At 40.4% G+C, this 15711-nt stretch overlaps 1 protein-coding gene across 2 annotated transcripts in view; it reads left to right on the forward strand.

Annotated features, from left to right (window-relative positions):
* The window catches only part of MAPKAPK5 (MAPK activated protein kinase 5), a 42855-nt gene that overhangs the window by 21360 nt on the left and 5784 nt on the right, over positions 1 to 15711 (forward strand). For both annotated transcript variants that reach the window (XM_075898739.2, XM_075898740.2), the window contains exons 6-11: positions 274 to 363; positions 1541 to 1636; positions 2065 to 2145; positions 5368 to 5555; positions 8460 to 8580; positions 9263 to 9393. In XM_075898739.2, coding sequence (XP_075754854.1) covers positions 274 to 363; positions 1541 to 1636; positions 2065 to 2145; positions 5368 to 5555; positions 8460 to 8580; positions 9263 to 9393 — 707 coding nt within the window. The remainder of the gene's footprint in view (positions 1 to 273; positions 364 to 1540; positions 1637 to 2064; positions 2146 to 5367; positions 5556 to 8459; positions 8581 to 9262; positions 9394 to 15711) is intronic.

Below are 15711 nucleotides of genomic sequence, written 5' to 3' on the forward strand. Positions count from 1 at the left end.
ATGAAATGCATCTTGAATAGAATGGTCAAGTATGTCTACTTCTAGGCTGTTTTGCTTCTTGATTTCCATGCACTAGGGCAGAGTTCTGTTTGGGTTTCCAACCTTGTACAGGAATGTCTGGAGCTAAAATTGACATTTATTAAACATTTAACTTCTCCCTGAAAACATTTTGGACCTAACCTATGTTACAGTGACTCTTCAAAGTGCAAAAATACTGCCAAGGCAAAAAAAGGAGTTCTGTAACTGTAGCTGATTTATTGTGCCCTTTTTCAGATAGCTTTGGCTTTGCAGCACTGTCACTCATTAAACATTGCACATAGAGACCTCAAGCCTGAGAATCTCCTCTTCAAGGATAACTCTTTGGTAAGATGAGGACTTCATTTCTTCTTTGGTGAATTTTGTAACGTAGTTCAAAGATGAAGCTTAGAAAAGTAGAAAATAATAATAATACTTAGTTCTTGTATTGTGATTTTCATCAGGAGTTCTCAACATGCTTTACAAAGAAAAGTCATTGTGCGTAGAGATCAGTCCAATCTTTTGGTGATAGCACATGACTGACTCCTTCAGTGTCCTACTTTTCAATGCCCCAGTGAAATCCTTTGTGATTTGTTCAGAACAAGTCCTCACCACTGAGATCTTACCTAGGGCCAAATCCTGTGCCTAAGCATGAAAAGGTGATAAATGGGCCTTACATGAGAGATATTTTCAAGGGTTTGGATAGGACAGAATTCTTCCTACACCATGTTATCTGTCACTGCATATCCATCCCTCCCACCTCCAACACACACTTGAAAACTTACACCAGAGTGATGTTTTGACTTGAGCATGGGTGGCTAAACTGCAGCTTGCAAGCCATGTGGAGTTCTTTTACAGTTAGCGCAACTCCCAGAGCCCACTCCCTTCCCTGCCTAACAGATTGGTAGTGAGGGGAGCTCAGGGCTTCTGCCTTCTGTCAGGGCTTCAGACCTGTGGGGTGCACCTGCAGGACCCTCAAGCCTTGGCAGGGACCTCACATGGGACAGAAGCCTCAAATCTCACCAACTTTTCGCAGGGCGGAAGCCCCAAACCCTGAAAAGAGAGCCCAGACAGGGATGATGCCCTGAGCTGCAGCAGGTACACTCAGCTCTCAAGCATATGATTATTGTATTCAGCTCATAGGGTCGGTAAGTTTGGCCACCCCTGGTCTAGAGGATCTGTGTAGTTGTGGTATCTCTGTTAGTGGCCCGTCACATCCCTCCCACCCTGCACATACAATGGAACCACTGCAGTTTTATGAGTAGGGTCTGCCAGACAAGGGAGCTAAGATATACTTTGAGTTTGGATGATACAGGGTATTTGTTGCTCAAGTATATCAATTTGTGATGCCACGATAGCAGCCTTGCATCAGCGGGAAGAAAATAGCTAAAAAAGAGGAGGAAGCAACAGAGGAGTTAGATGAGAGTTGAATGCAAGAGAGAGGGAAGAACTCTGCTCTGTGAAGTGAACACATTCCAATACATCATGATTCCATAATAAAAATCCCTCCTGCTGCTTGTTTCAGGATGCTCCAGTTAAGTTGTGTGACTTTGGATTTGCCAAGATAGACCAAGGAGACTTGATGACGCCCCAGTTCACGCCGTACTATGTAGCACCTCAGGTAATACTTTTGCTATAGGGAAATAATACATGCCACATTTACTGGCCATGCCTTCATACACAGCCCAGTATAATACCCTTTTCCAGGCTTCTAAGGGACTCTTGGGAGGAGAGGGGGGGAACCATGAATAAATAGATCATGTAGATAGCTTTTCAAGAGTAAGAGCCTACATCTACTGATTACAGCCAGGGACTGTGAGCTAAGGGCTCTAGAATCTGTTTCTAGCCTAGGGTACCTGGTAAGCATCCCCCTTACCAGATTTAAATTCAAGAAAGTTCAGCCTGAACAGTTTGTTTGGCAAAGATTCAAGCAGCTGAAAATTGAGTCCTATAGTGGAAAGTGTCAGGTAGCTTTAACTATAAGCATGTGGTTTAGATTTGTACTGTAATTTCTAATATGGATTCTTGCTTTTGTCTTCCCTGCAATAGGTCCTAGAGGCACAAAGACGACATCAGAAAGAGAAATCTGGTATTATCCCTACCTCACCAACACCCTACACTTATAACAAGGTAAACTTTTCAAAGAATCTTGAGTGTTTGCAGCTTTTAAGGAAAGTGCTTTTTCCTTATGCAGGTAGATACCATCATAGAAGTAACCATCACGCTACCCTGAAGTGGGAGAATTTGTGATTAGGAGCAATAAAAAGGTTCAAACTCTAGGTTTTGTGATACATAAAAGGAACCAGGTATCCCACACTGAATTTCATAGTGAAAAGTAACAACCTTAGGGGGAAATGCCACTTTCCCAAATGACCCTTTCTATAGCAGGAATGGAATAATTTGAAGGATAGAATTTTTGATTTGGCTACTTTATAATGTAACAAGTGTTTGAAAATAAAAAATAAATGAGCAGGTGATGCAATGGCAACACTATGGTTACTCTTCCTTGGGTAAATGGTGGTTCTGGTTTTATTAAGTGGTCTTGGAGAATTGTGTGCATGTGAGAATTATGATATGGAAGAAAGCAAAATATTGCTATAAAAATGCTATTCATTGCAACTTAGCTTAATAGTTCAAAATACATATGTCCCTGTTTATAATTGCTTTTTTCAATCATCAATTGTTATTTTAGGGCTAACATATTTCAGAGATGTTATGGATAGTGTCTGCTTGTTAACTGGGTTGTGCAGATAGCTATCTGAGATCTAGTGATAGGAGATATGCTTAATTTTAAAGCCTGCTAACTTGAGCTCTCGTTCATACTGTTTTCTTTTTTTAAGATTATAAATAGTTTTATTATACAATGGGAAACTACTTTAGTGTCTGTACCAGTAAGGGCTTCTCCTAAAAACCAAGTATACTTATGTGCATCTTTCCTTCCATTGTTAGTGGTGTTTTGGCCACTTAAGGTTTTCCTATGATGTTTGCAGCTATGACTGAAGAAAGCCTAGGGTTCTTAGGTTGTAAGGAAAAATGTTTACATTGATCATTCCCAAGGCTAACTTATCAGCTCAGCATATGCTGAAGGAGTCTTCAGTATACAGAGGTACATCTGAGTAGACTATATCGGAAATGGCAAAAGTGATCTCTGTTGCATTACCGCAGTGTCTTGCTTACTTCTTCCTTTTCAGGGGGAGTCACTAAAAAGTAGCTTGGGCAGAGTTGAGCAGGAAGACACCAGTACTTTCCAGACACTTACATAAATAATAGAATAGACAGAGCAGGTCTCCAACAGGAATTTCTTTCAGCGAAGTAATTTGCACACACTGGCACTTTCACACCTTCTCTCATCCATTTGCCATTGAACCTCAGTGATAGGAAAGAGGTCTCAAGTGCTTTTTGATAAGCTGTTAAAGTCACAACAAAGAAACATGGGTGCGCTTGAGTGGACTGCAACAGGTAGACTATCCATAGTGGGTAATTTCTCTCTCTGTCGGCATAGAAGTGTCAAATGCAACTCTTGCAAGTCCTGAAAACGAAATACATTTTTGCTCTCATGTTCATACAGAGTTTTAAGACCGTTTGGTTCTTTTAATGGATTAAATCTGTACCGTAACAAAGTAGGGAAAGAGTCATGAGAACAGGAGTGAACTCCACAGTATATTCCTTTACTGACAAGGTTAACCAATTTGCTGCCAACGCGTTATTCCCCCTCACCCTGTTTACTGGTTGTCTTGTCCTGTAGAACAGCGGTTCCCAGCCACTGGTCCGCAAACCAGTGCCAGGCTGCAAACTGCTGGCTGCCAGGCCATGATGACTGCTCAAGGTCTGGCAGGTTGGCTATGGCAGCTGTGGTGGCAGAGGCAGGGGTGGGGGGCAGGGGCAGGAGGCACCTCCCTTCCTCCTCACCCATCTGTGATTAGGGAGATGCACTTGGGGAGGGAGGAGGTGTGGAGGAGGATGTGATCGTGCCACCTAGAGCTGCTTTCCCTGCCTATGTGGCTGATTTTGCTGAGGCAGCAGCAGGAGGAGATAGAGTAGAAGGTGCTTCCCTCCCTCCTTATCCCCTCAGTAATAGTGGCTGGCTGGGGTTCCACACCCCCCCCTTCTAACCATGAGGGGGCGCAAGACATGCTTGAGGTGGGAGAGTGCACACTACCAACAGCTGTTCCCTTGCCTGCACAGCAATGATGATCACGCTTCTTAGGGAGGCAGCCTTGCTCTGGGGAGTGCAGGGATGAGATGCGGGCAAAGGGTGTTGGATGAGGGCTGGTGGGGTCACTGGACAAGAGGATATTGCATGGGCTGTAGGAGTCAGGTTAAAGGATCACAGGGCATGGAGCATAGAGTAGGGGGGTCAAAGGATGTTAGGCACTGGGGATCAAGGAGCTGGGTTGGGACTAGGTAAATAGGTATTTGCATCTTTGAATATTCATTTGCATAATGAATGTGCAAATATGCAAATAAAATGTTACCAGTCCACCAAAAGTTTGTGAATGGGTTTGTTGGTCTGTGGCATAAAAAAGGTTGGGAACCACTGCTGTAGAATCATACTGTCATATAGCAGCCTTTCTTGTAAATGATACTAATCACTTAATGAACTGTTCCAGCTCTTTCTTGAACAGCTTTCAGTCATGGGTTCATTAATTAGCTAGGAGTGGGTATAAACTGTTCTTACCTCTGTCTTTCTGCCAAGTATGACTCATTGCCACAGCCGCACCTAGCATATGCCCAACTCTCTGAAATGGACTGTGATAAATTCCCATTGCCTTTACGTGGTAATGCAGGGCCATTCTGATTATTTAACTATCCACCTTCATGAGTAATAAATGCTGCTTATGTCTTTTTGCTACAGAGTTTAATTGGAGGAAAAGCCCTTCGCTTGACCCTTTGAGTGTTTGCTGTTTGGTTTTTTTTAATGTTGTGTGTACTAGATTGGGGGTGTGTGTGTGTGTGTGTGAGAGAGAGAGAGAGAGAGAGATTTGGAGGGGGATATAAGTACCAAATTGTTTGTTAAAAGGTAGACTAAGGGTGTGTGTACACAGCAGGATTTAACTCGAAATAAGCTATGGAAATAAGCGTTGCATCACTTATTTTGAGTTTTGGTGCTGTCTACACAGCACTTATTCCAAAATAGAGCATTCTTCCTCCGACTTCCCTTACTCTTCATAAAACAAGGGTTACAGGAGTTGAAGTAAGAAGTCCTCCAGTTTGACAGTATTTTAACATTATGTCAAAATAACTGCCAGCTGTGTAGGCGCGGACTGTGTTATTTCGAAATAATGTTAGTTATGGCTACACAGTGCTTTGCCATAAATTGTGCCCCAAAAGTGATAATTTCCTTGCTTTCAGAGCTGTGACTTGTGGTCCCTGGGTGTCATTATTTATGTGATGCTGTGCGGATACCCTCCTTTTTACTCCAAACACCACAGTCGGACAATTCCAAAGGACATGCGGAAAAAGATCATGACAGGAAGTTTTGAGTTTCCAGAGGAAGAATGGAGCCAGATCTCAGAAATGGCAAAAGACATTGTGAGAAAGTGAGTCAGTTGAGGAAAATGTTATATTACTCTTTATTATTTATATCAAGAAATTGGAAAATCACTTAATATTTTGTCACTAAAGGCTCCATTTTCAAAAGGAAAAAATTGTCTGCTGTGTATAAAGCTGGAACATTGTTCATGCTGAATATGAAAAACAAAGGTTGGTAAATGTTTTCCCTTGTTTCTCTTTTTCTAAACCACTGTCTTCAAATTTTAACAGCTCCTACCCTTAAAATAGTTAGAGGTTGCATGGAGATTTTCCCTTTTACAGGAGTAATATGGCTAAATCCTCATGCAACACTTTTGGAAAAGTATAGCTCTTAGTGCCTAGTGCATGTCTATTTAGTCTAAAAGGAGAAGCTGCTCAGAAAAGAAAGCACTTAAGTACAGGGCAAAAAAATTTCTGATATGTATTTTATCAAAGGGACGCTGTCAGGGTCACATTCTGCCTAAAATTTGAGCAATAAAATCTGTTTATGCCTAAGATCCCAAAATAAGTATTTCCGTAGGTTTTTTTTTTAAAGAAGTAGTGAAAGCTAGTTAAATAAATATTCCCTGAAATGATTGCAACTCAAACATTGTAGTCCTCTGGTATTGAATGACAACCAGAAAATGGAACTGATCAGAATCCAACTGCATTTTTTAAAGTGCAACTGGCTAGTTCCATCTTCACTGTTTAGTCAGATAAATTTAAAAAAACCATAAATAGTAAAAATCAAAATCAGTTTAATGTTTTAACCTGACATTGTCACCAGACACTAAAGCACTGTAAAAACTCCTGGAACTTAAAGCCATGGCATATTTTTGTCAATATCAGACAAACCTATTTATAGTGGTATAGAGAGAGTCCAGATTTGTTTTGACATACTAATTGCAGTTATGATTCCACTGAAACCATTGAGAATGAAATCAGTTTTTTCTATACTACAGCTTTACTCTAAGACCATTCCACTGCATTTCAAAATGGCCATAATTTGGATTCCACAGATTGTCCAAATTAGTGACACAGTCAGTTTTCTTTCATTCTCTTTAATAAACTATCGGAACACCTTTTCCTTCCAGGAAATATGTCAAACCCTGTATCTATGGCTTGACATGCAATAAGATATTTGCCTGTATAGGGATCCTCTTGGTTGAGAGAGGTTCTTAGTCTGTATGTGTGCTGTTTGCTTATTTAAAAAAAAAACAAAACAGATTGTTATTCACATGAGCCTTTGCTCTGAAAGTCACATTCTGCCTCCAAGTGGCTGCTTGCGTCGTAGCATGTTTTAGCTGATTTGTGGCCTTAATCTTTACATGTGACTAAGTATATAAATTATCCCTTTTAAATCTAAAGTTAAAAATCCATATGGCTTAGGGCATTGAATCAAATCTGAAATGTAGGTCTGTTTGCCATCTATGTCTTGCATCTAAATCTACTGACTAGCCTGGGGTACTGCTGACACAGTTGTGAAAGTCCCCTACTTTTTCTTTCAAAATAGAACAATTCTGCTGTACAAGCAGATAATCAGTTTACAGTATAGTAGTGCAAGCAAGTTAATTGTGGCTTAATTTTACCTTATTGTTTTGTCGATTTCCAACTTAACCACTAATCTTTGATGATCAGTAACACCAATAATGTATCAGCCATAATACTGACAACTTATTTTTTATTAAACTGTTGTGCTTAATAGTGTGAGATTTAATTTACCCGCAGAATCTCTTCCAGACTGCTCTTTCTAGCAAATGTCTAGTGATTTTGTCTTTCTCTCCCTAACAATTCATAAGGTTTTCACAGAATTTCATAATACAGCTCTTTTTTTTTTTTTTTAACAAACCTGTCTGGGACTGTGTAGTCATTGCGTAATAGTACAAGTATGCTTTGATTGTTGTTACTAGTAAAAAGCAAAGAATAAGCAGATATCGGGCAGTATAGCCAGTACTAAAACGTAGGTAGAAATGGATAATTTATACTGTTGGCATGGGAGAATCAAGTATTCTGGGGGCTATGCCATCAGTGCCAGAGACAGAAGGGAAGCCTGTCCATTCATGTGTTAAGTATCAGAGGGGTAGCCGTGTTAGTCTGAATCTGCAAAAGCGACGAGGAGTCCTGTGGCACCTTATAGACTAACTGAAGTGTAGGAGCATAAGCTTTCGTGGGCAAAGACCCACTTCGTCAGATGCATGTCTGACATGCATCTGACGAAGTGGGTCTTTGCCCACGAAAGCTTATGCTCCTACACTTCAGTTAGTCTATAAGGTGCCACAGGACTCCTCGTCATTCATGTGTTGTAAGCACGGCCATTAAAATAGTTGACTAAATTAATATATTACTGGAAAGCTCTTTATACTAAGTGTTGCTAATTCACCAGAGAGAGAAGTTGTCTCAGTTGCAGGGGTTTACATTATCCATCCTTTGCTGAGGAAATAGTGCTAAGAAGTTGCATTGTAAGAGATAAGTCTATTCAGTAAACAAGTACCTAGCTTTGGAATTCTGCCTTACTCCTCTGTGCACAAAATCCTTGACTGAGAATGTTCCACTACCTGGCAAATCTGGAGGAGTGCATTTCCAAGGAATGTTGATCCTTTCTGCTTTGGGTATTTGTTAAAGGAAGAGAGATGCTCCTACTACAGGATCTGAAGGTACAAGTTAACTGAATGCAGTCATTACAGGATCCCTTTCTCAGTTTGTGTCACTGAAAATACCCACTGTAACTAAGCAGTGCTAAAATAACTCTCCAAAAAGGATCACTGAAACAAAATGACTGATGAGGGAGCAAATCATTTTGTTAGCATTGTACTCCAAGGAAAACTCTTATCTCTAGGGATGGTAACTGCAAAATTCTGATTCTAGGGAGGGCAGCAGGTTGTGATCTAGAAAGAATAATGCATCTTTAAGGAATGATTTGTTTTCTTTCTCAGGCTGCTGAAGGTAAAGCCCGAGGAACGGCTGACTATAGAAGGAGTCCTGGATCATCCCTGGCTAAACTCCACTGAAGCGCTTGATAACATTTTGCCCTCTGCCCAACTGATGATGGACAAGGTTTAGATAACATTTTATCATTTCAAAAAGGTCAAGTCTAGAAAGGGGCCACATTGATGTTTAAGCATTCTTTTTTAAAACTGTCCTGCATATTAAGAGCTCAGAGATTGATGACCTTCATAAAGACAAGGAGAATTTTTCTTCAACCAAAAAGTTTCATTTAAAATTGGGCTAGAAAGAAAATGCTTATCAGCTGTAAAGAGCAAAGCTGACCTAGTGAGGCTTAGTAAGAGATGGACAGTTGTAGTAAATATGACCTATTTGGCCCCTTCTGCCTCTAGGAGCTTTGCTCACTTCAGTATTGCATCCTTTTCCTCCTTTGTTTACCCTGGATCTGCTGCTGAGGGTTGATTGGCAATTGGGTCAGCTGTGTGGTCTTTCAGTGATTTACGTGGAAAACCCATTTACACAAAGCTGATTGTACACTCTGGTGTCTAAGAGTGTGGAGGTTAGAGATGGAAAAGGACCATTAGATGTAGTCCATGCCTTTGCAAGGTCAGGATATTCTCCCCACTTGGTCATTGTGCAGTACTGAATTGGTCTTATGTAGCACAAGCCTGATTTTATTGTGCATCTCTGAAATGTGTACAGGATTTGTAGGTACTGTTTTTGTTCTGGCTTATATTGGCCTTTTATACACAAAGGAATTAATTAAAACTTTGTGTAACTTTTTCCATTCCAGGCAATGGTTGCTGGGATACAGCAGGCTCATGCAGAGCAGCTTGCTAACATGAGAATCCAAGACCTCAAAGTCAGCCTCAAACCCCTACACTCTGTCAACAACCCAATTCTGCGCAAGAGGAAATTGCTAGGGTAACTTTCTTAACATTTTTAATGGTTTTTTTTCCCAATCTAATCATTCCTAAGTGTCTGAAGCCATGGTGCTTCAGTCGTTTAACACTTAAACCTCTGTTAAGGTTTGTTGACTGAAATTCCTAAAATGTCTGGTTGGTTAGCTAGTTCCTATTTCCTGTGCTGAAGCATCTGAAGTCAAAACTAATAATGATAATCCATGTATGGCATGCTGTGTTTTCACAGTTCCTGCCAACACCTCTGTGAGGTAGGAAAATGGTGGCATTATCCTCATCTTGTATATCGTGAAACTGTGGCAGGTAGGAGCAGCAAAATGACACCCAACAAGTCAGAGGCAGAGCCCAGTTTTGACCTCTCATATTTGAGTTCTGATCCTATTCTTATTTTTCTAGGCCAGGGGTTCTCAAACTTTGAGTCACGGCTTATAAAGGTAAGCCGCTAGCTGGCCACGAGATGCTTTGTTTATATGAGCATTCATGGGTATGGCCGCTCTTAGCTCCTAGTGGCTGGAGTTCACCATTCCTGGCCAATGGGAGCTGCAGCTGTTTTCTGCAGCTCCCATTGACCAGGAATCATATACTGCAGCCTCTGGGAGCTGCAAGCAGCCATGTCTGAAGACACTCAGGTAAACAAAGCATACAAGCCACAACCCAAAGTTGGAAAACTCCTGCTTTGGATCATGCTGTTAATCTTTACTAAATCGTTTTTGTCACCGTAATCTTTAGCCCTGTTTATTCCTTTTTGCCTTAATCAGATCCTTGATTTTAAAAAAATCTTTTTCATTCTCCTGGCAAAGGAACATTATCAGTACATAGTGAAATACATCAATATTGCAGGGCACAGGATGAGTCTGAAATCTAGTCTGAAGAAGAATCTTTCTTAGTTCTGGACTTCAAAAAGCTATTGGTCAGTCCTGCATATATTTTATAGTTAGAGCTAAATAGCAGCACAAAAGTTCAAAGATTCATATCACAGCAGGGCACAGGCTATCCAATAAGTTTCTGTACTGCATTGGAGACAACTTTCTATTTCAGAAGGTTGAAAAAGCTACCAGAGGAGAAGCTGTTCTGGATTTGGTTTTAACAAATAGGGAGGAACTAGTTGAGAACTTGAAAGTGGAAGACAGTATAGGGGACAGTGATCATGAAATAATAGAGTTCATGATCTTAAGGAAAGGTAGAAGGGAGACCAGCACAATTGAGGTAATGGATTTCAGGAAGGCAGATTTTGATAAGCTCAGAGAACTTGTAGGTAAGGTCCCATGGGAAGCAAGAGTGAAGGGAAAAACAACCGAGGAGAGTTGGAAGTATTTCAAAGGGACATTGTTAAGGGCCCAAAAGCAAACAATTGCGCTGTGTAGGAAAGATAGAAAATATGGCAAAAGACCAGCTTGGCTTAACAAGGAGATATTGCATGATCTCAAAATAAAAAAGGAGTCATATAAAAAATGGAAACTAGGACAAATAACAAAGGATGAATATAGGCAAGCAACACGGGAATGCAGGGGCAAGATTAGAAAGGCAAAGGCACAAAATGAGATCAAACTAGCTACAGGCATAAAGGGAAACAAGAAGACCTTTTATAAATACATTAAAAGCAAGAGGAAGACCAAGGACAGGGTAGGCCCACTGCTTAGTGAGGAGGGAGAAGCAGTAACAGGAAACTTGGAAATGGCAGAGATGCTCAATGACTTCTTTGTTTCGGTCTTCACCGAGAAGTCTGGAGGTGTGCCTAATGTAGTGAATACAAGCAGAGAGAGGGTAAGTTTAGAAGATAGGATACACAAAGAACAAGTTAAAAATCACTTAGGAAAGTGAGATGTCAGCAAGTCACCAGGTCCTGATGAAATGCATCCCAGGATACTCAAGGAGCTGATAGAGGAGGTATCTGAGCCTTTAGCTATGATTTTTGAAAAATCATGGCAGACAGGGGAGATTCCAGAAGACTGGAAAAGGGCAAATATTGTGCCCATCTATAAAAAGGGGAATAAGAACAACCCAGGAAACTACAGACCGGTCAGTTTAACGTCTGTCCCAGGGAAGATAATGGAGCAGGTAATTAAGGAAATCATATGCAAACACTTGGAAGGTAATAAAGTGATAGGGAATAGCCAGCATGGGTTTGTGAAGAACAAGTCATGCCAAACTAATCTGATAGATTTCTTTGATAGGATAACGAGCCTTGTGGATAAGGGAGAAGCGGTGGATGTCATATACCTAGACTTTAGTAAGGCATTTGATACGGTCTCGCATGATATTCTTATTGATAAACTAGGCAAATATAACTTAGATAGGGCCACGATAAGGTGGGTGCATAATTGGCTGGATAACCGTAGTCAGAGAGTTGTTGTTAACGGTTCTAAATCCTGCTGGAAAGGGATAACAAGTGGAGTTCCTCAAGGGTCTGTTTTGGGACCCGTACTGTTCAATATCTTCATCAATGATGTAGATATTGGGATAGAGAGTACGCTTATTAAGTTTGCAGATGATACCAAACTGGGTGGGGTTGCAACTTCTTTGGAGGATAGGGACAAAATTCAAAATGACCTTAGCAAGTTAGAGAAATGGTCATAGGTAAACAGAATGAGGTTTAATAAAGAGAAATGCAAAGTGCTCCACTTAGGAAGGAACAATCAGTTCCATACATACAAGATGGGAAGCGACTGTCTAGGAAGGAGCATGGCGGAAAGGGATCTAGGGGTCATAGTGGACCACAAGTTGAATATGAGTCAACAGTGTGATGCTGTTGCCAAAAAAGCAAATATGATTCTAGGTTGTATCAACAGGTGTGTTGTAAGCAAAACTCGTGAAGTCATTCTGCCGCTCTACTCTGCGCTCGTTAGGCCTCAGCTGGAGTACTGTGTCCAGTTCTGGGCGCCACATTTCAAGAAAGATGTGGAGAAATTGGAAAGGGTACAGAGAAGAGCGACAAGAATGATTAAAGGTTTAGAGAACATGACCTATGAAGCCAGGCTTCATGAACTGGGCTTGTTTAGTTTGGAAAAAAGAAGATTAAGGGGGGACATGAGAGCGGTTTTCAAATATCTAAAAGGGTGTCACAAGGAGGAAGGAGAAAATTTGTTCCTCTTGGTTTCTGAGGACAGGACAAGGAGTAATGAGCTTAAAGTGCAGCAGGGGAGGTTTAGATTGGACATTAGGAAAAAATTCCTAACTGTCAGGGTGGTCAAATATTGGAATAAATTGCCAAGGGAGGTGGTGGAATCTCCCTCTCTGGAGATATTTAAGAATAGGTTAGATAGACATCTGTCAGGGATGGTGTAGACGGAGCGTGGTCCTGCCTTGAGGGCGGGGGGCTGGACTCGATGACCTCTTGAGGTCCCTTCCAGTCCTATTATTCTATGATTCTATATTCTTTGATTCCAAGTCCAGGATATTGAACTTCCCTAAAATTATTCCTAGAACAGAGCTTTTATGAAAAATATCCCATCTTGATTTCAGAATTATAAGTAATGTAGAGTCCACCATAACCCTTGGTAAATAGTTCCAGTGGTTGATTGCCATGAATGTTTAAAAATGTCTGAATTTGTTTACCTTCACCTTCCAGTCATTGAATCATGTAATATCTTTCTCTGCTAGATTGAAGAGCCCATAAATATTTGTTTCACATGTAGATACTTACTGTAATCAAGTCACCTCTTAACTTCTGGTTTAAGCTAGCTATATAGAGCTCTTTGAATCTTTCCCTGTAAGGCATGTTTTGTATCATTTAATCACTTTCATGGCTTTTCTCAGAACCTTCTCCAATTTATCAATATCCTTCTTAAACTGTGAACTGGACACTGTGTTCCAGCGGTGGTCTCATCAGTGCCAAATACAGAGGTAAAATAATCTCTCTACTCTACTCTAACTCAAGAGTCTCCTGTATATGCATCCCAGGATCACAGTAGCTCTTTTTGGCCACAGAATCATGCTGGGAGTGTGTGTTTGGCTTTTTATCTGTCATGACTCCCAAATCTTTTTCAGGGTAATTGCTTCCCATCCCCATCCTGTAGGTATTGATTACATTCTTTATTTCTAGATGTTACATTTACATTTGGTTGTATTACATTTTTGCTTGTGCACAGTTTAAGTGATTCAGATTGCTCGGAATCAGAGACTTGTCCACTACGTTATTTACCACTCCCCTAATTTTTGTCATCTGCACACTTTATCAGTGATAATCTTATGTTTTCTTCCAGGTCATTGATACTGTTAAATAGTGTAGGCCAACTACTGATTCCTGCATGGGCCCACTAGAAACATTCCCACTCAATGACCGTTCCTTGTTTACAGTTACATTTTAAGACATGCTATATTAATTTTATACCATTCTTTTTCATGTGGTACCAAGTAAAAATATATTATGCCAACATTATTTTCTTTGTCAACCAAACTAATAATCTCATTAAAAACAAGTTCGCTTGAGAGGCTATATTTTTTATAAACTCACGTTGATTTGATTAATTATGTTAGCCACCTTTAATTCATGATTAGTACAGTTCCTTATCAGCCTCTGCATCTTGCCCAGGGTTGATGTTAGGTCTGTTAGCCCCTATAATTATCCAGTTTCCCCTTTTTAAAAATTAGCACATTAGTTTCTTTCAGAACTTCCCCAGTGCGCCCACGCTTACTGAAAATCAAAATTAATGACCCAGGAAGCTCCTCAGCCAGTTCTTTTAAAATTATTTGGATCAAGATTTTCTGGAATTGCTGATTTAAAAATGTCAAATTTTGCCAGCTTCAGTTTTACATCTTCCAGAGAGATTAATGCAAGGGAATGAGTGTAAACATCTGTATGATGAGAACATATAATATTTCCCCCCCAGGTACACCACAGAAATATTTCTGCCATTTCTACATTATTGATAATTCTATTATTCTAGTAAATTACCATTACCAGTATATCTTTTGTTTACAGTATATACTTAAAACTCATTATTATTCTTAACACTGTTGGCCATAGATGTCTCCTTGTGTCCCTTAGCTTCCCATATGAATTTTCTGCAATTCCTAACTTTTGATTTGTATTCATTACTGTCAATCAGCTTACCCCCTTCTTCCATGTGTTGTCTAATTTTTATTTATATGTTTGATATGTTGTATTAGGAATTTATGGACAGGGCTTCAGAGGCACTTCACAATCTACTAAAGCCTTCAAATTTAAGCTTAACAAGACAAAAGTGTTCTTTTGAACACATTTGACACCACTTAAAATGAGAGAGATTCAAATTAAGGCTAATAATCAAACTGTGTGAGCTACAGAACAGGTAATACACCTAAAATTCAAAAATGAGAAGAAACAGACTAACTATATCTTGTTATGGTATTTTGGCTAAAATAACTTTCCATGTGAGTAACACGCAGATGGAGTGTAAATACCAAGTTCAGTTTCTTCAATGTACTGTTAATTGGGAATATATATATATATATATATTTGCTGTGATTAGAAACAGAGTATCTACTCTTTTTTTTTCTTTTTTCCCAAATAGTGTTTGTATTCAGGTAGTTGGGATCTTTTATTACATTGTATTATGGCATTTTGTTTGGAAAAATAATTGAATTTTTGTTTTTTAAAAAATCTTTAGTTTTAAATATATTGAAGGGAATATCAAGTGGGGCTCTGAAGGGATCAGTCCTGGGTCCAATTCTGTTCAATGTGTCAGTCAATGATATAGATAATGGCATGGAAAGTACATGAGTGACAGCTTTGTGGATCTCAGCCTGACAGAGCTGGGATACTCAACGGGTAGTCATGAGGGAGCCGCCCAGTAGTGCCAGCATGGGTGGGAGAAGAACGGATTTGTGGGGCAGCTGGTTCATGGCCTGGCTTGGAGTGCCCAGGACTTCTCTGCCACAGCCACCTTCTAGTCAGTGCTGGCCGTGACCACTGAAGCAGCTGGTCCTCTACGTGGCCCCACCAGCTGAGCTGCATAGCAGCCGTCAGAGCTGGAACTGGGGCCACTGTGATGCTGCCTCAGTACGGACAGTCTCACCGTGGCCCTGGCTCCAGCTGCAGTGTGTCTGGGTGCCCACCATGCTGCTCACCCTGCTGCTGCGTGGTAAAATGGATGGGAAGAGAAATTTTGTGTGCACTCATTTAAGCATGCTGCAGTTTCATTTTTTCCCCCTGGCTGGAGGCTGCTGACATGAGGGTTAAAAGCCCACAGCCTTATCCTGTGCTGTCATTGTTTTTTGACAAGAAAGCTCAGTCCATATTTTAGGTTATATTTTGCAATTCCTGGATACTACTTGCCTGTCAGTGGTATAAAAAACGTTGGGAGCCACTGGACTCGATGATCTCTCAAGGTCCCTTCCACTC

This window comes from Pelodiscus sinensis, chromosome Z (genome assembly GCF_052426305.1).
Source record: "Pelodiscus sinensis isolate ZL-2025 chromosome Z, ASM5242630v1, whole genome shotgun sequence".
Lineage (NCBI taxonomy): Eukaryota > Metazoa > Chordata > Testudines > Trionychidae > Pelodiscus > Pelodiscus sinensis.